At 44.4% G+C, this 25,749-nt stretch overlaps 1 protein-coding gene across 1 annotated transcript in view; it reads left to right on the top strand.

Annotated features, from left to right (window-relative positions):
- Positions 1 to 4,286: 4,286 nt before the first annotated feature.
- Positions 4,287 to 25,749, top strand: part of GLT8D2 (glycosyltransferase 8 domain containing 2) — a 43,868-nt gene continuing 22,405 nt past the window's right edge. The window contains exons 1-3 of the mRNA XM_030320406.1: positions 4,287 to 4,466; positions 21,980 to 22,026; positions 24,921 to 25,013. Of these exons, the coding sequence (XP_030176266.1) occupies positions 22,008 to 22,026; positions 24,921 to 25,013 (112 nt within the window). The 5' untranslated portion in view covers positions 4,287 to 4,466; positions 21,980 to 22,007. The remainder of the gene's footprint in view (positions 4,467 to 21,979; positions 22,027 to 24,920; positions 25,014 to 25,749) is intronic.

The following is a 25,749-nucleotide window of genomic DNA, read 5'->3' as shown; positions in this document are numbered from 1 at the left end:
ATTCATTCCAGAAACATGCTTGTAATCCAAAGCACTTGTATGTCAAAGCGAATTTCCCCATAAGAAATCATGGAAACGCAGAAGATTCGTTCCACAACCCAAAAACATTCATATAGAAATGATTACAATACTGTAATATGATACAAAAAATAAAGAAAATACAAAATATAAAGACAAAGAAACAAATTAACCTGCACTGACCTTTGAAAGCCTCCGTGGCTGGTGAGGGAGACCTGGGAGAGGAGGGTTATTGTGCAGGACGACTTTCACTATCACTGTCGATGTCAGTACTATCTATTGGCTCGAAGGAATCTTCTTCTGCATGGGGGCCATTGTATATGCTCGCATGGATGTTGACTACAGTCCAGTGTTAACAAACTCTTGCCGTGCACTGTATTTAATGGAACTGGCAATAAGGCAGCAGAGGAAAGGGCCTCTCTCTGTCTGCAGGCAGCCTGAGCTAGGAGGAAGCAAAGCATTCCTAAGCTTACTCTTGGATGGAAAAGCAAAGGCCTGTCTTTGGTGCTTTGAAGTGACAAAAAATATACTAGTGCCAGTTGTGGGCACCTTCCAGTGTTCCAGAAAATCACTGATTTCTGCCAAACACCGTGGCCTGAGACCAAGCATCTGAGCAATCACCCACAATCTTGCAGCGAGAGAGAGAAGAACCATTGGCTCAGCTGTGATCATGTGACGTTCAGCATCACGGACTACTCGTATTGCAAGACACCGCTCTATATCAAGTTAAAATGTATTAGAAATGTTTGCTCAAAAAAAAAAAAAAAAAAAAAAAAAAAAGGGGCGCTTGGGTGGCGCAGTCGGTTAAGCGTCTGACTTCAGCCAGGTCACGATCTCGCGGTCCGTGAGTTCGAGCCCCGCGTCGGGCTCTGGGCTGATGGCTCAGAGCCTGGAGCCTGTTTCCGATTCTGTGTCTCCCTCTCTCTCTGCCCCTCCCCCGTTCATGCTCTGTCTCTCTCTGTCCCAAAAATAAAAATAAACGTTGGAAAAAAAAAAAAAATTAAAAAAAAAAAAAAAAGAATGTTTGCTCATCTTGTGGAACACTCACAGAACAAGTTACAGTCTAAGGTTTTACTGTATTTGGAACACGCCTCAAATAAGAAGCAGGTGAGAAGTGCTGACAGGCATTCCGGTCCTGGCTTCATCACCAACTTGCTTTGGGAACTTGGACTTTAACATGCTCAAAGCCTCAGTTTGCCTATCTGCAAATTGGGGCCAACAACATCTGTTCAACTTACCTGACAGCAATGTTACGAGAATAAAAACAGAAGATGTGCGGTTGCTTTGTCAATGTCCAAAGTTCTGTACAAATGGAAGCTATTCCAGATATTCCCTCTCCAAGCTCAAGTCTGAAAAAACAAACACTAAATCCTTTAGAGATGCCTGTTTAATATAGTAGCCACTTGTCACATTGGCTATTGAGCACTTAAAATGTGACCTAGTGCAACTGAGGAACCGACTTCTAAATTTTACTCACTGTTAATGAATTTAAGTTGGGACACTGATACTGCATTCAGTAATTGGAAAGCCATTAAGTACGTTTGGAACATCCTGAGTATGTGAGCCTACTTTTTAAACTGTAAATGTTGTGAAATTTAAATACATACCAGTCTGTGATGAAATTTGGTCTCTGAATTGAGATGTGCTACAAGTGAAAATACACACCAGATTTCAGACTTAATGCAAAAAAGAATGTAAACTATCTTGTTAATAATATTTTAGGGATGCCCGAGTGGCTTAGTCGGTTAAACGTCTGACTTTACCTCAGGCCATGATCTCAACGGTCCGTGAGTTCGAGCCCTGCGTGGGGCTCTGTGCTGACAGCTCAGAGCCTGGCGCCTGCTTCGGATTCTGTCTCCCTGTCTCTCTGCCCCTCCCCCGCTTATGCTCTGTCTTTCCCTCTCTCTCTCTCTCTCTCTCTCAAAAATAAATAAATAAATAAATAAATAAATAAATAAATAAATAAATAAAATTTTACATTAATTACATATTGAAATAATATTTTGTATATATTGTTAAATAAAATATTAAAATTTTATCTCTTTGTACTTATCTTTCTTAAAAAATGTTTTAAGTTTCTTTCTTTAATTTGAGATAAAGGCAGAGAGAAGGAACAGGGAAAGGACAGAGAGAGAGAGAGAGAGGGAGAGAGAGAATCTCAAGCAGTCTTGCCACCATCAGCACAGAGTCTAGCACGAGGCTCGAACCCACAAACCACGAGTTCAAGACCTGAGCCGAAACCAAGAGTGGGATGCTTAACCAAGTAAGGTGAAGGTGCCACCCAGGCACCCCTGTGCTTACACTTTTTTAAATTTAAATTTTAGTTAACATTCAGCACAATATTGTTTTCAGGGGTAGAATTCAGTTACAACACATAGAATTCACTTACATACAGTACCCAGTGCTCATCACAAGTGCCCTCCTCCTTAATACCCATCACCCATCTAGCCCATGCCCCACCCACCTCCCTCCATCAACCCTCAGTTTGTTCTCTATCATTAAGAGTCTCTTGTGGTTTCCTCTCTTCTCTTCCTCCCCTCCCTCACCTCCCATATATTCATCTGTTTTGTTTCTTAAATCCCACATACAAGTGAATCATAAGTTATTTGTCTTTCTCTGACTGACTTATTTCACTTAGCATAATACATTGTAGCTCCATCCACATTGTTGCAAATGGTAATATTTCATTCTTTTTGATGGCTGAGTAATATTTCATTGTGTATATACACCACATCTTCTTTATCCATTCATCAGTCCATAGACATTTGGGCTCTCCTCATAGTTTAGCTATTGTTGCTAATTCTGCTATAAACATTGGGGTGCTGTACCCCTTTGAATCTGCATTTTTGTGTCCTTTGGGTAAATACCTAGTAGTGTAATTGCTAGGTCATAGAGTAGTTCTATTTTTAGCTTTTCAGTGAACCTCCCTACTGTTTTCCAGAGTAGCTGCACCAGTTTGCATTCCCACCAACAGCGCAAAAGGGTTCCCCTTTGTCTGCATCCTTGCCAACACCCGTTGTTTCTTATGTTATTAATTTTAGCCATTCTGACAGGTGTGAGGTGATATCTCATCATGGTTTTGATTTGTCTTTCCCTGATATCTTTTTTTTTTTTTAATGCTTAGCCCAGCACCTGGCACATGGTTTTTCTCTCTCTCTTTTTAAGTTCATATATTTATTTGTTGAAGGAACCTTATGCTCAATGCAGGGGCTCGATTCACTACCCAAATGCCCTTCCTACTGAGTCAGCCAGGCACCCTCTCTTTGTACTTACCTTTTTAAAAAATATTTTTAATGTTTTTGTTTTATTTTTGAAAGAGACAGAGACAGAGTGAGAGGGAGCGAGGGGCAGACAGAGCGGGAGACAAAGAATCCCAAACAGGCTCCACTGAGCTGTCAGCACAGAGTGGGACATGGGGCTTGAACTCATGAACCACGATATCATGCCCTGAGCCACAGTCGGATGCTTAACCAACTGAGCCACCCAGGAGCCCCTGTACTTACCTTAAAGTGACTTTTAGAAAATTTAAAATTACATGAGGGCTTGCATGATGTTTCTATTGGGAAATACCACTTTAGAAAGAACCAGTGAGCAGGGGATCTTCATTTCCTTGTAGGAGCTAAGGACAGAGGTTGTGGAACTAAATTCCATGATCCCAGGCAACGTGCTGGCACCATTTCCTGGGTTTCTGAGAATCAATAGCAGAAACTGAACAGCCCAGAGCTGGGTGGGGTTGAGTCCCTGCCTGAGTCCTTTCCATGTTCAGGTTCAAAACACGCCATCTTAAAACTTCCATTGCTATTATTGCCTTGGTAGAATGAGAGCATAGCTGTTAGCTGGGCTTTAATTTGGGGACCACAGCATTTTAATGACTGGGACATTTCAGGAGAAACCAGTGGCTGTGAAGATAGTCTTAAAATCAGTGTGAACTTAATTCTTCCACGTCTGCTCTTGCAAAGTTTACCTTAGACCCATCGTGTGGTGGAAATTCACCCTCCAAGAGTCTGCTCTTCTCCAGTTTTGAATCGTTTCCTCCAGCACTGCCTTGTTTTCGAACGATTTGCACGCAGATTGCCGGAGGAGGATGCGAGAGGAAGCCCGGGCCAGGCGAAGAGCCGGCCTGCCAAGCACATCTGGAAGTGGTTTCAGGGGCCGCCTCACCCCGCAGCCAGCGCAACGCCCCGATTCCCAGCTGCTTCGCGCAGGGGTGGAAGAAACCCGAGCCGCTCCAAAGTCAACGCAAGCAAAGGGGGGGGGGGTGCTGGGGGCAGGGGCAGGCATCCTCTCTTGGAAACGTAATATTGGCCTCGGGGCTCTCAGCGCTTTGGGTTTTCCAATGGGATGTTAGCAGCAGCTGAAGCAGCCCGGGGGCCAGCCGCGAGCGGAACGCTCTGCCCTGCAGCTCTTCTGGACCGAGGCGCCCGCAGCCTGCCCTCACCGTTCACCAGGTAAACAGAAACTGGCAAGCCGCGCGGCGGCCTCTCCATTGCAGCCTGGCCGGCCTGCAGCGGCCCTTTATTTCGCTATAGACTCAAGGACGTAAATCAGAGGTGGCCTGTCCCACGAGAACTTTGCTTACAGGAGCTCCCAGCCAATGTTTGTAGCATGCAGAGGGAACTTTTTCTTTTCTTTCCTTTTTTTTCTTTTTCTTTCTTTTTCTTTCTTTCTTTCTTTCTTTCTTTCTTTCTTTCTTTCTTTCTTTCTTTTTTTTTTTTTTTCTGCTATTGCAGCAAGTCCAGGATACTCAGTGTGCAAGTTGTTCACATGCTGGCTGGACTGTTTTTATCCAGACCTGGGTTGAACCCCCTTGTCCAGTGTGATTTACTATTTTCATCGTATTTTAAGCATGGCAATCAGTGGTTAGGTAGGACGGGATAAATGCTAGTATTTAAATGCAGGTACATTTCTGGCCACAAAAGATTTCAAAATATATTTTTTTAATGTTTATTATTTATTTTTTGAGATAGAGACAGAGTGAGAGTGGGGGAGGGGCAGAGAGCGAGGGAGACACAGAATCTGAAGCAGGCTCCAGGCTCTGAGCTGTCAGCACAGAGCCCGACCCGGGGCTCGAACCCACAAACTGTGAAATCATGACTTGAGCCCAAGTCGGATGTTTCGCCTAATGAGCCACCCAGGCGCCCCTGAGCCACAAAAGATTTAAATGAGCTGTGATTCACATTTTCAGAAGCTGTCATAGGAAGCTATTCATAGGTCCCCCATTCTAAAAAAGGAATTGGTAGTTGTGGAAGTCTAAGTGAGGCTTATTTATAAATGCAGTAATCATAGTGTTTGGGTTCAAAATGCTTTTTTAACATTCAAAAACTGTCTTGTGCTCACTTTACGAATGAATGTACACATTGGATAAGCCTGATATAGGCTGATATGCAACTTATGATATCAGTTAAGGAGGAATAGTTAAGGGGATGCCTGGGTGGCTCATTTGGCAAAGCATCTGCTTTTGGCTCAGGTCACGATCTCATGGTTCCTGAGATCGAATCCCGCATCGGGTTCTGCGCTGACAGTGTGGAGCCTGCTTGGGATTCTCTCTTTGCCTTTCCCCCAAGCACACACACGCACACACACACACACACACACTCTCTCTCTCTCTCTCTCTCTCTCTCTCTCTCTCTCAAAATAGATAAATAAACATGAAAAAAAATTTTAATTATAAGAAAAAAGGAATAGTTAACACAAGAGTAAGAAGAGAGAGAGAGGAAGAAAACATGATGCTATCTAAAACATGGTGCTAGTCTTCTAATTGTTTGGCCCCGTGTCGTTAAATATCCAAAGTGACATTGGCTGGTTTGTTTTGTCTTTTCCTCCACGTGTCTTCACATTGCATTTCTGTGCAGCATCCATTTTGGGTTGCACATTTCTGTGTAGGACGCATTTTGGGTTTCACATTTCTATGTAGGATGCATTTTGAGTTGCACAGTGGACTCCAGCCCTGCGTCGAATGCAGGTACATGTGGGGCAGGGCAGCAGGGAGACCACGGGCTCTGGCTCCAGGTCACAGAGTCAAATCTGCACGTTGCCACTTAACAAGCTTTATAAGCTTTGACTCGGAGTAGTTACTTGTCTGTGCCTCTATTTCCTCATCTGGAAAATGGGAATTAAGTGACATCGTGTGTCTAAAGGACGTAACACAGCATCTGCAGAGTAGTGAGGCCTCAGGGAAGGTTAGCTTCTCGGGTGGTGCTGATGATGACCGTGGTGATGACGAAGTGACCACGCGTCCTGTGTTGGGTGGCAGCCCAGCATTTGGCAGATTGTTCCCTCTGATAGATCAGTCTCCCAAGTGTTCCTCACTTCCTCATGTTGTTTCTCCAGGGTCCTACTTTCTTCCTTCCTCCCTTCAAACACCTCTCTTTCTTTTCTTCTCTTTTTTCTTTTTTTTCACCCTGGCTCTTTTTATTTCTCCTTTGTTCTCTTTCCTTCCCGAGAGAAGCACAGCTCATTAAGCCACGGTTCTCATACTTTTCATTTCTCATTGCCAGGGAGCACGATACTAAATACTTCTTTTATTTCAGCATTTCCCAAAGAATGTTCTGAAGAACATAGTCCCATAGGGAAGATGCGTTCGGTGAACCATATCACACTCTGAGAAATCCCAAGGCAAAGTGGCATTTTAAAGGTCCTGAGAAGTCCTGCAGTAGAGAGATCTGCCTAAGGTTGTTTGACACAGAAGTTCCCAGTTGACCCCCGAACCATTTTACCACATAACATTGATTAGCGCTTCTCAGAGCACACTCTGCAATATCCTCCTCTGGCCCCGTTTGTTTTCACTTCAGCTCCCCTTGTAGACGGACTTCCTCCTTCACACCTCCCCTGGCAAACACCCAAGCCGACGTGGTGTCCTTCCTTCTCTAGGTCAGGACATGAGCTCGATCGCCTGTGCCATATTGATATCTAGAAAATCTGACCTGAAGCGGCCAGCTGGGATCAGCAGTTTTTCTGCAAAGGGCCGGAGAGGTGGCCACGTAAGCCTCACGGTCTGCATTGCGCCTACGCAGATCTGCTGTTGTCGTGTGAGACTGGCCTTAGACAACACATTAAAGAATAAACCTGCCTATCTTCCAAGAAGACTTTATTTACAAAAAGCCCCCCAAAAAACAAAACAAAACAAAAAAACAGTAATGGGCAGGATTTGGCACAGAAGCCAGAGGTTGGGGACACCTGCCCTAAGGCCATTTTGTGCAAGAATGCATCGTTCCAACACAGGAGAAAGCAGAACAGACCCTCCACGCACTGCACCCTGTCCCCTCTGGCTCCCCTGTCTTTGGGTCCATCTTGAGTGAACCTTTCATGCTAGAGCAAACAAGTAAAGAGGCCAGAGATGTTTTGTCAGAGGCCAAATTCCTGAGTCCCGATGCTGTCCTTTCCCTTTTCTTCAGGTGAATCCCTGCTCTTGTCCTGTTCGTGGCTCTGTAGGTGGCATGGGTTGAGGCGAAGTGCTCTACTGGTTGCTTTATGCCACGCGTGACCCCCAGGGGTGAAGGTCCCATGGGGTGAAGTTAAATCACGGAGCTTACGTCAGTTGCTTGACCCAGGATGATTGCAATCAGCAATGGAAAGCGTCGGCTCTGAAGATGGTTAGGAATGTGAGCTCAGAGCCAGACTGCCTGGGCTCTGCAGCTCGTTAATTGTATCACCCTCCCTGAACTTTAGTCTCCTCGTGGTTGATAATCGCTTTACGGGTCGTTGTGAGGACTGAATTAATGAACATATGTAAAGGCTGTTGTGTGAGTGTTACCTATTATTACTATAGGCTATTTAATTAAATCTGCAGCGCAGCCCCAATGTGCTCATGAGGTTTTGTAAATTGCCCAGGATTGCATCGCTAAGGAGTGGGGCAACAAAGCCTGTGATATTTCCACCCAGGTAGGTGCCCTGCCAGATTTAAACCACTCAACAGTAACTTGAAGGAGCCCCCCTCTTTTACCTTTCCTTCTGGTTTCCATGTTCTTTCCTTTCTTTTTCTTTCTTTCTTTTACTTTCTTTTTCTTTCTTTTCTGGTGATGGCTTTAGATTCCTTCTCAATTTAGCAATACTGAAAGTCCTTACCAACTGATTAGAGCCGGCATGTAGAATAACACTTAGGGGCTCTGATTTTTGAAATGTATTTCTGGAGTCCTTCCCACTTTTGCCTTTTCTTCCAAGGCAGAGCTCAGTCACTTAGCTACTGCCAGGTCTTAAAACATTCTTTCCAGATTTGGCCATGGGCCCAAACTCTTTGGCATCTGGTAAAATAGCTCCCTGTGAAAGGTCTTCAGGGGCCCATTTTTATTATTTTTTTAAATTTTATTAAAATTTTTTTTCAATATTTATTTCTGAGACAGACAGAGCATGAGCAGGGGAGGGGCAGAGAGAGAGGGAGACACAGAATCGGAAGCAGGCTCCAGGCTCCGAGCTGTCAGCACAGAGCCCAACGCGGGGCTCGAACCCAGGAACTGTGAGATCCTGACCTGGGCCGAAGTCGGATGTTTAATCGACTGAGCCACCCAGACGCCCCCCCCCCCAAAAAATGTTTATTTATTTTTGAGAGATAGAGCGTGAGCAGGGGAGGGGCAGAGAGAGATGGAGACACAGAATCCGAAGCAGGTTCCAGGCTCTGAGCTGTCAGCACAGAGCCCGATGCGGGGCTCGAACCCAGGAACTGGGAGATCACAACCTGAGCTGAAGTCGGATGCTTAACCGACTGAGCCACCCAGGCACCCCCAAAAAATGTTTATTTATTTTTGAGAGATAGAGCGTGAGCAGGGGAGGGGCGGAGAGGGAGACACACAATCTGAAGCAGGCTCCAGGATCCAAGCTGTCAGCACAGAGCCCGACGTGGGGCTTGAACCCACAGACCATGAGATCATGAGCTGAGCCGAAGTTGGACTGAGCCACCCAGGCGCCCTTCAGGTGCCCATTTTTAAACTTAACAGACATTTCTCAGGTCCAGACCCATTCCCTAAACTCTCCTTTTCTTCCTAGTCCCAGGCCCCAGGACCTTGGCCTTTTTCCTCCGCCCTTTGAATGTGCCGCCATCCCGTCCCCTGCCCAGGGATTCTTCTCTCCAACACTGGCTGTGTGGCTCCATCTTCCTTCCTGTCTTGAGGACAAGCCCACAGACTCCTTAATGCCAAAGGCTTGGCTATCTACTGCTGCAGAGAAACCACAACACAGAAAGTCACTCAGCCTAGGAAAGCTTACAAAGGACCAGGGGACACAATTCCTAGGGCTTGTTGTTTTGACGGTGGGTAAAAGGCTGGTAAGAAGACCAGAGCCCTCTGCTTTCATTCCTCGACTAGATCCACAGTCCCTTCCTTCTGGCTTTTTTCCTTAGTAAAGGTATGCTGCCCCCTTTCTTCCTGGGATTGAAGAACAGGGCAAGAGCCCCTTTCCCTTTCTTCCTCTCTCCTGTTTGTCACTCATTCATTCCACACACATTTGTTGAGGCACACAGAGGCGGGCAAGCCACAGTGCCTGTCCTCAGTCACCTCACAGTCTAGTGGAGGAGACAGGCACACTCATAATATTAGAACAGCTCTGAGTGCAGGGATAGGGACAGGAACGAAGATCAGGGGAGCAGCCAGACAGGGTAATCAAGTAAGACTTCCTGAAGGAGGTGATGCCTGCATTGAGTTTTTAACAAATAAGTAACAATCTACTGGGGAAAAGAGGAGAAAGGGCATTTAAGGCAGAAGGGACTGCATGAACTGAAGTTCAGAGACAAGGAAAACATCGACTGGGTGTGGAGGACAGTGGATGGCTGGAGACAAAGCCTCAAACAGTTCAGCTTGGACAGAAGTCATGGCACGGAGGACCTATGGACATCTTAAAGTCCAACCTTAACCTTCCAGTAGTGGATTTCCAGTGAAGGGCTTTAGGCAGGACAGGGACATTCAGAGTTGTATTTAATTTTTTTTTTTTACTTTATTTATTTATTTTTAAAAGAGAGAGAGAGAGAGAGAGAGAGAGAGAGCAAGCATGAGCCGGGGAGGGGCAGAGAGAGAGGGAGACAGAGAATCCCAAGCAATTCTCTGTGCTGTCCGTGCAGAGTCCGACATGGGGCTTGAACTCATTAACTGTGAGATCATGACCTGAGCCGAAATCGAGTCAGGCACATAACCGACTGAGCCACCCAGGTGCCCCAATCTGAGTTGAGTTTTAAGTCAGGCAAAAGAATTCTACAAGACAACTGAACTTGATTTCTTCAAAAAAAAAAAAAAATTTAGGTCATGAAAAATAAAAAGGCAGTGTGGGTGGGGGAAGATTGATTAAGAGTAAAAGAAACTAAGGATATGACAAGCAAACTATAAAAGATGATGTCACAATAATGGGAGAAATGCGAATATGAATTATTTATAAGATGTTATTACATTAATGTTCTTGTTCCTGGAGGTGATGATGGTGTTGTAGTTATGTAGGAGGACGCCTTTGTTTTTGAGAGATGCATGCTGAGATATTTAGAGGTCAAGCGTCATGGTGTCTGCCCTATATATGAGAGAGAAATAAGAAAGAAAGTAAATATGGCAACAAGTTAGCAATTGATGAATCTGATAGAAGGTATGTGAGTGCTAAGATTCATTCTTTCAACTTTTTGGTAGACTTGGATGTCTCAGGTAATAAGAAGAAAAGGAAAGTCGACCAAAAAATTAAAGGTGCTGTGTGGGACACCTGGGTGGCCCAGTTGGTCAAGCGTCTGACTTCGGCTCAGGTCACGATCTTGTAGTTCGTGAGTTCGAGCCCCTCATCGGGCTTGCTGCTGTCAGCACAGAGCCTGCTTCAGATCCTCTGTCCCCCTCTCTCTGTCCTCCTCCCTCTCTGTCCCTCCCCCTCTCTTCCCCACCTTTCAAAACTAAACATTTAAAAAATAAAGGTACTCAAACTGCATGTAAAATTAATTTAATGTGATTAGCAAACAACAAAAAGAGTCACTATGTTATACCGGTGATAGATTGCGGAAGGGCAGGGGGCAGAAATTCTGGAGGCACGAAGGCCAGGTGGCAGGTGATTGCAGAGTCGATGAGTGGGTAAGACGAGGCAGAGCAGAAAAGGGATGGGCTAAGAACCTTTTAGGGGTTGGAACTGTAGGCGTTGGTGGAGTGAATGAGCCATCAGGGAGGAGGTGAAGGGGATGCCCAGAGCTCAGCAGAAGAGGACTTCTGGGGGGTGGGGGGACACCGATTTCAGTGGTGAACAGATGGGGTTCGGGGTGCTTGTGCAGCTCCGGAGGGGAGGGGCCACGTTCCTCTCTTCAGTCTAGAAGTGGTTTTGAGGGTTTATAGTGCCGGGCACTTGTGCGAGACCCATGCCAGTGCACAATCAGGCATTTCCTGCCTTCGCGGAGCTTATAATCTGTCTTCGGGAGGCCGGACGATAAACCAGTGATGACACAGGCGGCTGCTGAGGGGAAGTGATACATGTATGGCTGGGGTGAGGAGCTTTTGATGAAGACTCTGAGGGACATGAAGGAGCTAGCCACATGGATATCTGGGAGGAGTGTTCCAGGTGGCAACAATAGCATTCCAGGTGGAGGGAACAGCATTCCAGGTGGAGGGAACAGCATGTGTAAAGGTTTTGAGGCAGGAGAATGTCTGGCAAGGAGGCCGGTGTGATCATGTGATATCTTGGAGGAGGTTATAAGGACTTGGATTTTTTGCTCTGAAGGAGACAGGAGGCCTTGGAGGGTTTTGAACAGAAAATGACATAACCTGACTCCTATTTTTTTTTTAAGTTTATTTTTATTTATTTATTTATTTATTTATTTATTTATTTATTTATTTATTTATTTATTTATTGAGAGAATGAGAGAGACGGGGAATCCCAAGCAGCCTCCGTGCTGAGAGGGCAGAGCCTGATACGGGGCTTGAAGCCACAAACTGTGAGACCATGACCTGAGCCAAAACCAAGAGTCAGACGCTCAACCACCTGAGCCACCCAGGTGCCTCGCAACCCGACTCCTATCTTAATAGGCTCACTCTGGATGCTTTGTCGAAAATCAGCTAAAAGGAAACAAAAGCCGAGCAATTCAGTCAAAGGGTGATGGTGATTGGGCCACAGTGGAGGCACTGCCGGGGGCAAAAATTCTGGGTATATTTTGAAGGTAGGACTGACAGGACTTGTCGCTGTCTGTATGGGCGGAGTGACCAACAGCGAGGGCTCAAGGATAACAGCAAGTTTATTTTTGCTGGGGCAATTAGAAAAATGAACTTTCCGTTAACGGAGTTGGAGAAGATTAGGGGTGGTACACATTTGGGGGTGTGGATATCAGGAGCTCGGTTTCGGACAGGTGGACGTCCCCACGTGGATGTGCCCCATGGGCAGTGCATTTTAGGAGTCGGGGTCCACAGGACGGGTTGGGGCCGTAGACAGTCCTTTGGGAGCTGGCAGCATGTAATGGGATTTAAAGCCGTGAGACGGGATGAGGCCTCCTAAGGAGGGAGTTGAGAGCGAGAAGAAATCAAACACGGAGTCCTGAGGCATTCCAACATTTAGAAGCTCAGGCAATAGGGGGAACCAGCAAAAGAGACCGAGGATGAGCCGTCAGAAAGGTCCCACACAGGGTGCCTGGGGGGCTTGGTCGGTTGAGCCTCCGACTTCGGCTCAGGTCAGGATCTCACAGTTTGTGAGTTCGAGCCCCGCCTCGGGCTCTGTGCTGACAGCTCGGAGCCTGGAGCCTGCTTCGGATTCTGTGTCTCCCTCTCTCTCTCTGCCCCTCCCCTACTCGCACTCTGTCTCTCCCAAAAATAAACGTTAAAAAAACCCAAAAAACAAAACCAAACAAAAAAGCAAAGAAAGGTTGCGGACAAGCAGGGGAGTGTGGAGCCTTGCGGGCTGTGCCCAGGACAGGATGTGCACAGGACAGGACATGTGTAAAGGAGAGAGAGCCGACAGGTGATGTATCTCCCACGCACCCGGGCCTCTGCAGCACGGGAATGAGTCCTTTGGTGCATTTCTTCACACACAGGGACCGTGTTGACCCACAAGATGATGCTCTGCCCCCAAACATGCCAGTTTCTCTGGGCCCCAGGTCTCTGCCTCCTATTCTACGGGGTCTTAGGATGCTCCCCAGCTGTTCCCTGAATCCCGAGCCCCTGAACTTCCTCCCATCAGTTTTCTACCTCTTTACAACTCTGATGCCCCTACCAAATCCACGTAATCGGCTCATTTTTAGGAGCGGCAAATGTTTCGTGAGCACCTACTTGATCTCTTAGAATGCTTTTGACTGCAAGCACCAGAAACACCAATTCACAGCAGCTTACACAGAAAGTGCCACCATCAGACATGAGATTAAATTGCGAAGAGGGAAAGGATGCCAATCTTTACAATTTCATATTTAAAAATTTTTAATAAAACAGGCTTTCTTTTGGAAGTACATGCTTCTCAAAGACTCCACTCCTGCCTTCTATACTAAAAGCTGCTCAAAAGTTTCCTACAAGAATCTGCTTCAGGAATTTCTCTCCTTGGCTTGCTGCTGCCATGCCTTGCAATTCGATGTGCCGCTACGAGTTTCCTGAAGCCTCTTGTTTCACTTATTTATTCTGAGAGAGGGAGAGGGAGAGGGAGAGAGAAAGAGAAAAAACATGAGCGGGGGAAGGACAGAGAGAGAGGGAGGGAGGAAATCCCAAGCAGGCTCCACACTTTCCATGCAGAGCCCGCCATGGGGCTCCCTCTCAGGAACCCCGAGATCACGATCTGAGCCGAGATCAAGAGTTGGATGCTTAACCGACTGAGCCACTCAGGCGCCCCAACCTCTTGTTTCGTTTTAAAGGGATGTTCAAATTGGCAGCATGCTGGATGGGAGAAAGATGAGCCCCCTTCTCAGATGAGCCAGCCGGATGATCTTTCTGCTTCTGGCATGATCTCAGCCGTTACAGTAACCGAGCACTCAAGTCCAAACTTGACTGACACCCCATCCGCACACAGTGCCGTCACCTGCTTCCTGGGGTAGCCCGAATGGCCCTCGAAGGGCTCCAGCACCTTGCGGTTAAAGAGCATAGGCTCTGAAGTCAGAGAGCCCTAACTTCAAATCCCTGCCCTGCCCTTTAGTAGCTGTGTGATTTTGAGCAAGTTACTGAACCTCTCTGAGTCACAATTTCCTCATTTGAAATCTGGAGAGAGCAATATATCCACCTGAAATGTGTAAGAATTAAAGGAGATGGTATACCTAAATGGTCAGCACAGATTCGGGTGCACATTAAGCTTGCAATAAACAGTAGCTATTATTGTCATCTGGCCCCTGCAAATCTCTCCCCATATGTGCACATGATTCTGGCCACAGGGAATGTATTTGTAAGGACTCTTGTTTGCAAGAAACTAAATGTATTGTTTTGACTAACAGGGTTGCCCAGGGAAGAGCTGGCATCAGGGGCTCAAGTTCAGATCCTTTTGACCTTCTCCTCAGTCTCTCTCCCCTACTACCAGATGGCCTTTGTTCATGGACTGGGGAGGAGGGGGCCTGTAGCCAAAGACCATTCTATGCTTACATCATCTTAAAGAGTTAGCTGAATGCATATCATCAAAAATCATAAGTGGATAAAAAGTACCTGAAATCAATATCCAAAGAATCCTAAGTAACGTGCTGCTTTGACGCGATTCTTTCCCAGGCGTAAGAGGGGAAGAGGAGAAGGGCCAGTGCACATGCACCCTGGGTGTTCAGCCTAGAGCCTGGGAAATTAAAAGGATGTTATAGATGGTTCTTTACAGCGAATTAAAGACTTGAACCAAATTCCTATTGAAGAGTTTCCCAAGATCACTGCCAACAAGTTCTCACAACACTTTGATTCATGAGGGAACCCTGGGTGCTTGGACATCCCCCCCTTCTTGCTTGCCTCCCGTAGGCTCTCTCTGTCCATGTTGCTGGTTTCTAAAGGTTATTATTCCGTTTGCTGACTGCTGCCTCCAGTCAAATGTCAAGTTCAGAAGTTCCTTTGAAGAACCGTAATTAAGAAGGCTCAACTTAATTTTAAAATAAACTTTGGGTTTTCAACACAAATTGTTATTTATAGCAAATTAACCTTTTTTTTTTTTTTTTTTTTTAAGATAAGGGAAGTCAGTTGCCTGCTCCTGGGTGATTGGCAAAATGCTACAAAGAAGGGAATGAACATATAAATGTGACATAATTTTATTTTAGATTTCTAGGCTGAACTGAATTTTTAAAATAATCTAAATTATTTTATAATCTAACTGTAATCTAAATTCTAATCTAGGGGCGCCTGGTGGCTCAGTCAGTTGAGCGTGAGCGTCCGACTTCCGCTCAGGTCATGATCTCATGGTTTGTGAGTTTGAGCCCTGCATCGGGCTCTCTGCTGTCAGCACAGAGCCCATTTCAGATCCTCTGTACCCCTCTCTCACTGCCCCTCCCCCTCTCTCAAAAATAAACTTGAAAAATAAATATAAATACATAAGTAAATTCTAATCTATTTTTATAAGCTAAAATTCTAACAGCTAAACTTCATTTTCTTCATCAAGCCTATGTTTTTATCCTCTGCTTCTCTTTATGCCACTGCTTATTCTAATGAGTATAGAAAGTACTGTAATAACCATAAAGATAAATTGTGAACCGCGAAAGCCAGGAAACAAAGTTGTTACATGCATTTTGAGGAAAAGGGTGTGTTAGCTTCCTTGGATTTCAGAGCACAAAATACTCCAGAATACTGTGCAAAGATAAGATTTGAATTTGGGGAAACGTTCACTTGACACTTTTTCATGATGTTTCAGCCCTTGTTTTGCCTCTGTGTAAGCAGGGTGCTACTTTGAGAACATTGTGGAATGTTTGACTTTTTAGCCACTGACAGCTGTCCAGATCTACAATCGTTATAGAAAGCGTAGGAGAGAATCCTAACCTTTGGCTGAGCCCTCTCTCCTTTCTTTGGGACACACAGACCTCAAGATTCAAACGCCTTGGCAGATCTCAAGTGTCCTTTTGGACACTCTGAAATTGGAATGAATTTTAACAAAAATAATTAGTTCAGTGGAAAGGACTGTCTTCCCAACAAATGGTCCCGGAACAACTGGATCTCTATATGCTAAAAAATTAACCCACAACTCACGCCATATGCAAAAATTAACTCAAAATGTAGATGTAAAATATAAAACTACAAAACTCTCAGAAGGAAACACAAGGGAAACTCATCATGGCCTTGGATTAGGCCAAAAGTTCTTAGACATCACATGAAAAGCATGATCCATAAAAGAAAAAAAAATGATGAATTTGACATTATCGAAATTAAAAACTTTTGCTCTGCAAACTTCATTGTTAAGAAAATTAAAAGACAAGTCATGTCCTGCGGAAAGTATTTTTCAAATCACATATCCAACAATGGACTTATCCCCAGAACATATAAAAAACTCTCAAAACTCAAAAGTAAGAAAAGCGGTGATCCAATCAGAAATTAGGCAAAAAGCGGTGCCTGGATGGCTCACAGTCAGTGAAGTGTCTGACTTCGACTCAGGTCATGATCTCACGGCTCGTGAGTTCAAGCTCCACGTCAGGGTCTGTGCTGACAGCTCAGAGCCTGGAGCCTGCTTCAGATTCTGTGTCTCCCTCTCTCTCTGCCCCTCCCCCACGCATGCTCTGTCTCTCAAAAATAAATGAAAACATAAATAATTTTAAAAAAGAAATTAGGCAAAAGATTTAAGCAGACACTTCACCATTGTATTAGCCAGAGTTCTTCAGGGAAACAGAGGCAATAGGATGTATATGTATGTAGAAGAGATTTATTATAAGGAATTGGCTCATGTGATTATGTGACCGACAGACGCAAGATCTGCAGTGTAAGGTGGCAAACTAGAGACTCAGGACAGCCGGTGGTATTGCTCCAGTCCCCTTCTGAAGGCTGAGAAGCAGGAGGAGCCGTGAAGTGGCTCCAGTCTGATGGCGGCAGGCACAAGACCCAGAAAGAGCATGTGTTTCCATTTGAATCTGAAGGTAGGAAAAAGCCAATGTCCCAGTTTAAAGGCAGTCAGGCTGGAGAATTTCTCTCTTAACTCAGGGCAAGATCAGCATTTTTGTTCTATTCAGAACTTTAACTTGTTAGATGAAGCCTACCGGCATTAAAGAGCGCAATCTTCTTTACTTAATATACCACTTTAATATTAATCTCATCCATAGGCTCAGGTCAGTTAAGAATCCAGCTTTGACTCAGGTCACGATCTTGTGGTTTGTGAGTTTGAGCCCCTGCATTGGGCTCTCTGCTATCAGTGCAGGACCAGCTTCAGATTCTCTGTCCTCTTCTCTCTCTGTCCCTCCCATGCTTGCTCTCTCTCAAGAATGAGTAAACATTAAAAAAAAATAATATTAATCTCATCCAAAAACATTCTCATAGGAACACCCAGAATAATATGTGACCAAATACCTGGGCACTTCATGACCCAGTCATGTTGACACATAAAATTAACCATCACAAACATATACAGATGGCAAATAAACACATAAAAAGATGTTCAACGTGAGTAATTGTTAGTGACGTGCAAGTTAAAGCCATAGTGAAATATGCCTTATTAGAGCAGCTAAAATAAAAAAAATACAACACCAAGTGCTGACGAGAATGCAGAGCAACTGAGACTCTTTTACATGGCTGGCGGGAATGCAGAATGACCCAACCACTAAGGAAAACAGGAAATTTCTTATAAAGTTAAATACACATCTACCCAATGACCCAGTAATCTAAGTATTTACCATTGAGAAGTGAAAATTTAAAATCACACAGAAACCTACAAATAATAGTTTACAAAAGCTTTATTCACGATAACAAAACACTGGAAATAACTCCAATGTCCTTCTGTGGGTGAATGGATAGACTGTGGTACACCCATACAATGGAATACTACTCAACAATAAAAAGGAGAAAGCTATTGATACACTCAACAACAAGTATGAATCCCAAATATATCATGCTAAGTGAAGGAAGAGAGTCACAAAAGGTCGTGTACTGTATGATCCTTTTTTTAAAAAATTTTATTTATTGTTGAGAGAGAGAAAGGGGAATACAGAGAATTCTAAGCAGGTTCCACACCATCAGTGTGGAGCCTCATGTGGAGCTCGAACTCACAAACCATGAGATCATGACCTGAGCCAAAATTAAGTCAGACGCTTAACTGACTGAGCTACCCTGTATGACCCCATTTATATGGCATTCTGGAAATGGCAAAACCATAGGGAAAGAGAGCAGATTGGTGATTGCCAGGAGCTAGGTGTTGGGAAGGGTCTACCTACAAAAGGATAGCACAAGAGAATTCTTTGGAGGTGTTGAAATCATTCTCTATTTCATTTGTTGTGATTAGTATAAGAATTTATGCATGTGTTAAAATTCATTCTCTGAAGAAGCAGTTGGCTTCTTCTGTTAAAAGATGTTCCTGGGGGCACCTAGTTGGCTTAGTCGGTTGAGCGTCTGACTTTGGTTTAGGTCACGATCTCGCTGTTCATGAGTTCGATCCCCGCGTCAGACTCTGTGCTGACAGCTCGGAGCCTGGAGCCTGCTTTGGATTCTGTGCCTTCCCCCTCTCTCTGTCCATCCCCTGCTCATGCTCTGTCTCTGTCTCTCAAAGATGAATAAACGTTAAAAAAAAAAAAAAAAGATGTTTTTCCTGGAATACGTCTGGTTGATAGGCCTCTTAGAATTTGCCCAGAATTTGTCTCATGCAAAGGCAAGTGCTCTGTGTAAAAAGTTGGACTGGTAGCATCTTTGTGTGTGTGTGTATGTGTGTGAGTGCACATACACACACACTCTTAGAATCTCCTGTACTTAACTATTTGTTTGAACAGATAATCCACGCACATGATTCAACATTCTATAGGTGCCAAGTCTTCTGTTTATTAGAACATATCAGTTGGGTCTGCTCCAGCTTTTACAGCTGGGGCCCATTTTAATTGTTCGGTGCCGAGGGCCATGTTGGTTATTAAATACGTGCAGTATAAGCCTTGAAAGAATATCAAGTGAAAGTCCCCCTCTGTTTTGTATCCTGGCCCCTCCTTTAGTTTCTGTAATCTTCAATATAGAGGCAGAGGACATTTCAACATTGGCCTATATGACATTGCCAGGATGGGCATTTTAATGACCCTTAACAGTGTATGGCAATGCAAGATAGGAAATCTTATCCCAAATCTGTCTCCGGCATCCCTCCAGCCTTCCTCCCAGGGCTTGCTTTTCCATCCATACTCCTCTGTCCCTGCGCATCAGCCTCACCTCTCTGATGTTTGCCTGGGACCGGGTTCTCACCCTGCCTGGCACCTGGAACATCATGTCGGGAACCAGGGCGAATGAAAAGCCTCAGGACAAACCAGGCAAATGTGCCCAGGGCAGCAGTTTTTCTAGGTGATAAAACAGCACAAATGTCATCTTAACCCAGATGTCAGCTGAGTCTACCTTGCCCAGGGCTCTAACCTTCAACCTGGGGTGCACAGACCCTCATGGTGCCCATGGATACATTTCAAATGATTTCATGTACTTAGATGAGAGAAAAATCATAACTTTATTTTCACTCACCACTGAGTGGAAGTGAGCATTTCCTTCAATTGTCAATGTAGGCGACAAGTCACAGAAGTTACCGCAGGACCTGCGCCATCATCGCCTGCAGAAATCAGATGTGTTTTTTGTTTGTTTGTTTGTTTGTTTTTAAAATGTTTCTACTTGTGAGAGAGAGAGAGAGAGAGAGAGAGAGCGAGTAGGGGAGGGGCAGAGACAGAGGGAGACACAGAATCTGAAGCAGGCTCCAGGCTCTGAGCTGTCAGCACAGAGCCCGACGTGGGGCTCGAACTCACGAACCACGAGATCGTGACCTGAGCCGAAGTAGGATGCTTAACCAACTGAGCCCCCCAGGCGCCCCCCAGATGTTTTTATATTATATTATACTGGTTACAGATACCTCACACTTTTTTAAAGCTCACCATCACCTCAACTGACAGCACCTTTGCACTTGCTAACACTTGCTACTTTATTATGTCACAAGTTTGGGTTCCCCCTTCCCACCGATGTTCTGATGGCTTCCTTTTCTTTAAAATTTTGTAATTGGTTTTCTTTGTAAAACAATATATTTTTTAAGCTTTAAAAAACATTATTCTAGACAGAGGTCTGTAGGCTTAGCAAAGTTTTGAGACTTGTGTGTCACAAATAGTCAAGGGGTGCCTGAGTGGCTCAGTCGGTTAAGCGTCTAACTTGCACTCAGGTCATGATCTCATGGTTTGTGAGTTCAAGCCCTACGTGAGGCTCTGTGCTGACAGCTCAGAGCCTGGAGCCTGCTTCAGATTCTGTGTCTTCCTCTTTCTCTGCCCTTCCCCTGCTCACACACACACACACTCTCTCTCTCTCTCTCAAAAATAAACATTTAAAAAAAGGAATTTTTTTTTAAAAGTTAAGATTTCTGCCAGCAGCCATAGGTTTGGAGATTCAAGTAAAATGGACTGACCTTCCCCCCATCCAATATCCCCTCCAAAATCCTCATGACTTCCTGACAGCTTACATTCTCCTACGTTCAGAGTCCCCACAGAACTTCATCTCAGTTGCGTCTCTCCCCACTTCTCCACGTCCGGCATGGGGAACACGGATCCCTTTCCTTGATTTCCCCCGAACACATTGATACATGTGTTTAGACCCAGGGGGGAAAGCAGAGTGGCGACAGGGTGGGGATCAGGAGATGCAGAGCAGGACGGAAGACTATGGACTGAATATTGGGCATCTCAATTCTTGAAAAGTCCTTGGGGGGCATCTGCCCCAAGGCCAGATGTTCTGATGAGCAAGGGGCAGCCTCTGCTATGGGATCTTTCTCCTTCTCACGTAATAATCTTGGGCTGCTGCCAACCCCAGGATTCCAGTTGATCATTCACTCAGACTCATTTCACATGTTCCTGCTCTCACCCCTGCCCACCCCATCCATGCACGGAAGTCTCTGACTTCATAATAACAAAGACTTTTCTCCCTGAGGGGACCTCTGCTAGCAATGAAAGGAGCCATTATTTTCCCTTCGTTCTTGGACAGTTTACACAAATCTGAAGGTAACTCAAGAAATGTGTAAATATTTTGGAGCTCCTTATGGCTGACTTTGAGTTCCACTCTCCTTTACCATCAGAATATCTGTGGAGATGTTTGAAAATATTGCTTTGGGACTTTAATGAAAACAAAAGCTGATAGAGGGAACTACACGCATATGAAATAAAATCCAAACTCCTTTATAGACAACACGGTTTGTCTCCAGCCTCATCTGGCCAGTCTCTTGTTTAGTCCACTATGTTCCAGCCATACTGAACTTCTCGCAGTACTTAGAATACCCAGAGCTCTTTTTAGCCACAGGGCCTTCACACCTGCTGTTTCCTTTCCTTTGCACTTTGGTCTTTCCTTCTGCCTTCTCTCCGTGGGCTCCTGCTCTTCTTGGAAGAGCATCTTCTCAATGAGGCTTTTCTTGATTTCTCTTCCTGATACACTCCTCACCTCTACTGATCTGTGTCCCAGAACTTCTATTGTTTCCTTCATACCTCTTACCATAATCTATTTGTTACATTTTAGTATCTGTTTTCCCCACAGGATTTAAAGCCCCATGATGGTAGGGACTGGGACTGATTTGTTCATTGGTACATCCTCAGTACATAGCACAGTGCTGGGCTATTAGTAGGATCTCAATAGATACTCATGGAATGCATGGTTGAATTTAGTGTAAGGTATAGTTCTGTTTCCACAAGGGATCCCTGAAGATGTGAAAATTTCCTTATCAAAGGAATGAAATTATGATAGCTGAAAATATGCAAGATTATCTATTGGGGGCCCTTTGGACTGTTCGTACAGCCAGAGAAATTAATTTGAAGGGCTGACCTATACATCTAAGAGATACTTTTTTCCAAAGTTCTAGATTCAGAACAGTAAGGAATGATTGCACAATTTGCCACATATCAGATACTCAAAGACACGATCCTTAGTAATTGTATGATGACTTTGGGGTTGATTCTGTTTTACAAAAAGTTTTATTCTTTAATCCACAGGTCACAGCTTTCATCTGCGTGAACACACATGGCTTTGTTACGAAAAAGTAAGATTACACTTTTGACAATCATGATTATTAAAAATAGATATTTTAAAGGACTGTTTTTTTTATTTTTTTAATGTTTATTTATTTTTGAGAGATAAAGACAGAGTGCGAGAAGGGAGGGGAACAGCAGAGAGAGAGGGAGACACAGAATCCGAGACAGGCTTCAGGCTCTGAGCTGTCAGCACAGAGCCTGACGCCGGGCTCAAACCCATGAACTGTGAGATCATGACCTGAGCCGAAGTCAGACGGCTAACTGACTGAGCCACCGAGGTGCCGCTTAAAGGACTGTTTTGATGCTGAGTCTTGAACTGTCTTATTTTTGAGATCTTTGTTTTCACGGATGGTTTTCCCACAGGCAGAGTTCTTGGCATCATCATTCAGGATGATTCCTGTGGAAAGTTGTTAAGTATTTTGTCCACAGGTGGATTCATCATGAGAAGGGGCAAACATTTCTATAAAACTTAACAAATAGAATTTATTTTCTTACTTTAAATAAACATTCATGTTCCTATCTAATTTTAGCACTTGTAATTTTGTGTTCCTATTCTTAATATCGATTGATTGATTCATGTAAGTAATCTCTACACCTAACATGGGGCCCAAACTCACAACCCCCACATCAAGAGTGCATGTTCCACTGACTGAGCCAGCCAGGTGCCCCTTGTGTTCCTATTCTTAAGAGTCACCTTAAATTATATAATCTTCAGACTCCATCAAAACCTGAATTTGCCCTTGATTTTAGATCTAGTAGTCTGTGAACCTGGGGTGAAGCATAGTAACCTAATTGTGTGACAGCCTCAGGGTAGAGCTGCCTGAACAAACAGATGAAAAGACAAGATATGCAGTTAGATTTGAAGTTCAGATTAACTGTGAATAGTATTTTGGTCTAAGTATATGCAAAATATTGCATAGGGCATACATATACTAAGAAAAGAGTCAGGTGATAGAAGACTTTGAGTTGCCTCCCCAACTGGCTGTGGCAGATGAATATTTATCACATGTATCGGTAAACTGTAGGACTTTCTTCCTTACCTGCTATTTCTCTATAGTTTGGTTTTAAACTGAGTCTCATATTTAGTTTCTCTGGCTGAATCTCACAGTCCAGAAAGGCAGAGAGAAGCTGGATGTAAGCACAGTAGAATCCTTGGGCCTCAGAATGTAGCTCTGGAAGACATCTGTGAAGACTAACTCCTTCCTTCTACAAGAGGGAAGACAAAGGCCCAGGGGCCAGAAAAGAGATCAGTATGAGGACAATAAATGTAAATATCTCGATGCGTAAAAGCAGTAAATGATAGGGGTGCCTGGGTGGCTCAGTCCGTTAAGTGCCCGACTCTTGATTTGGGGTTAGGTCACGATCTCATGGTTCATGAGTTCGAGCCCCTCATTGGGCTCTGCGCTGACAGTACGGAGCCTGCTTGGGATTCTCTCTCTCCCTCTCTCTCTGCCCTCCCTCACTTGTGCTTTCTCTCTCTCTCAAAAATAAATAAATAAACTTAAAAAATAGTAAATGATAATACATAACAATTATAAAGTCTTTATTAGGCCTACATTGCCTTTGTTAACTCTCAAAACCCGCATGTGAGACAATGATTATTACTACACTTACAATCCTCATTGAGCAGATGAGCAAACTGAGGCTCAGAGAGATTCAGTAACCTGTCTAAGGCCACACAGCTAAGAGGTGGCAGAAACAAGATTTGAGCCTGACTTGAAATCCTGGCCCTTTCCTCTCCTACCAACATTTTCCAAACTTCAGGTGATTGTGCTCTATGTACAGCAATGCACCACCTTCTCAATTTTTCATCATCTGTGTTTCTTCTGTCCTATGCATGACTTAACTGTTTCCTTAAATTGACTCATTTAAAATTTATGTGTACTTTATAATAGAAAGTGTATATCCTGGGGCGTCTGGGTGGCTCAGTGGGTTAAGCATCCAACTTTGGCTTAGGTCATAATCTCATGGTTTGCAAGTTCGAGCCCCATGTCGGGCTCTGTGCTGACAGCTCAGAGCCTGGAGCCTGCTTTGGACTCTGTGTCTCTCTCTCTCTCTCTCTGCCCCTCCCCTACTAGTACTCTGTCTCTCTTTCTCAAAATAAACAAAAACATTAAAAATTGTAAAAAAAGAAAGTGCTTATCCTTATTGCTAACAGAATAAGCTATCTCCTATCTTAAAAAGAAGACGATTATACACATATGTATGATTAGAACAATGTTACTCACTTCTGGGTAGCTTTTGTTACCTGCCTGCACATGAAATTAAAACTTCTCATGCTGTGACTTAATGTTACTTAATGCCATGGTCACAAACCTCCTAAACCATCTCATGTACAATCGGTGGTATGTGCTCTGTACTTAGGAAAGCACTGTCCTTTATCACTCTATTTCTCAGTCGTTGCCAAGGGTAAGTGGAACAGATGGTCCCGAATGCTTAGAACTGGAAGAGATATTTGGACCTTCCGTCCTCTTACTCAGGGCAAGAATTTGTTGTATGTCATCCTTGACCAGTGTTCGAGTGAACTGAGAACACGTACTCATAATAAGTACTGGCTCATCATAAGCTTTATATAAATGTTGGCTGTTCATTGAAACCAAATGTTCATGCACAGAAATTGGCTCCAGAGGCAGCCTCATGTCGGCATTAAGGTCGTAGCCTCTGCCATCAGGCTGCCTGGGAGTAGCCCCCCCATCCTCCTTAAGCTACGTCTCTGTACCCTTGAGCTGCAACAGCATCCCAGGTTAACCCTTTATTCCGCATGCCATCTGCTGAAAGAAAGGTCCCAGACCACCGCCGGGATGTTGGTTAGGGAAGGCATCTGCTCATATGACCATTCTAAACTTTCCCGCAATTTCAGCTTGAGAGGTTACACCTGAATGTGTTTCTGTTTTTATTTCAGTCAATCAGGTGTTGCTGTTCCTTCTGATTGTGACCCTCTGTGGAATTCTGTATAAGAAAGTTCATAAGGGGACTGTGCTCAGGAACGAAACAGGTATGCTGAGTGAAACAAGCTGGGCCCCAAAAGATAAGTACTGTGCGATTCCTCTTGTATGAGGGACTTTGATAGTCACAGTCACCCAGACAGAAAGTATGATGATGGTTGCCAGGAGCTGGGGGCGTGGGGTTGCGGAGTTCTTGTTTAACGGGTAGAAGTTGCAGTTGTGTGAGTTTGTAAAAGTTTTGTAAGTTTGACAAGAATTATGGGGATGGGGCCGTGGTGACAGTAGTACGACAATGTGAATGTATTTAATACACCAACTGTGCATTTAAAAAATGCTTAAGATGATAAATCTTAAGTGTTTTTTACTACAATAATTAAAAAAAAAAAAAGAATGGAGCAGGTAAATAAGCATATAACCCATCAAGATGGGATGCCTGGGAATGTGATTTAAATGCGTTCCTTTGCTTCCTCTCAGTAGCTGGTTCAGAGACAGGCAACCATCTGGTCAGCTCCCAAGGACCTGCTGGTGAGAATATCCACCCAAGGCCAACTTTTCAATGATGTTCTACAGTGATCGGTGCTACTCAAACTTCAGCACATATAAGAATCACAATTAGGGTTTGTTAAAACACAATACTCGGACCCATCCCGAGAAATTTTGAGTCAGTAGATTTGGGGCGGGGCCTGAGGATTGCACGCACTTGTGATACGCTCCCAGTTGATGATGACACTTGGTTCTCAGACCACGCTTCGGGCGACTGGCTCTGTGTCCGTCCTTGGAGGCTCC

This window comes from Lynx canadensis, chromosome B4, assembly GCF_007474595.2.
Source record: "Lynx canadensis isolate LIC74 chromosome B4, mLynCan4.pri.v2, whole genome shotgun sequence".
In the NCBI taxonomy this organism is placed as follows: domain Eukaryota; kingdom Metazoa; phylum Chordata; class Mammalia; order Carnivora; family Felidae; genus Lynx; species Lynx canadensis.
Note: the sequence above shows the minus strand (reverse complement) of the source record. Positions and strands in the feature narration are given on the sequence as shown.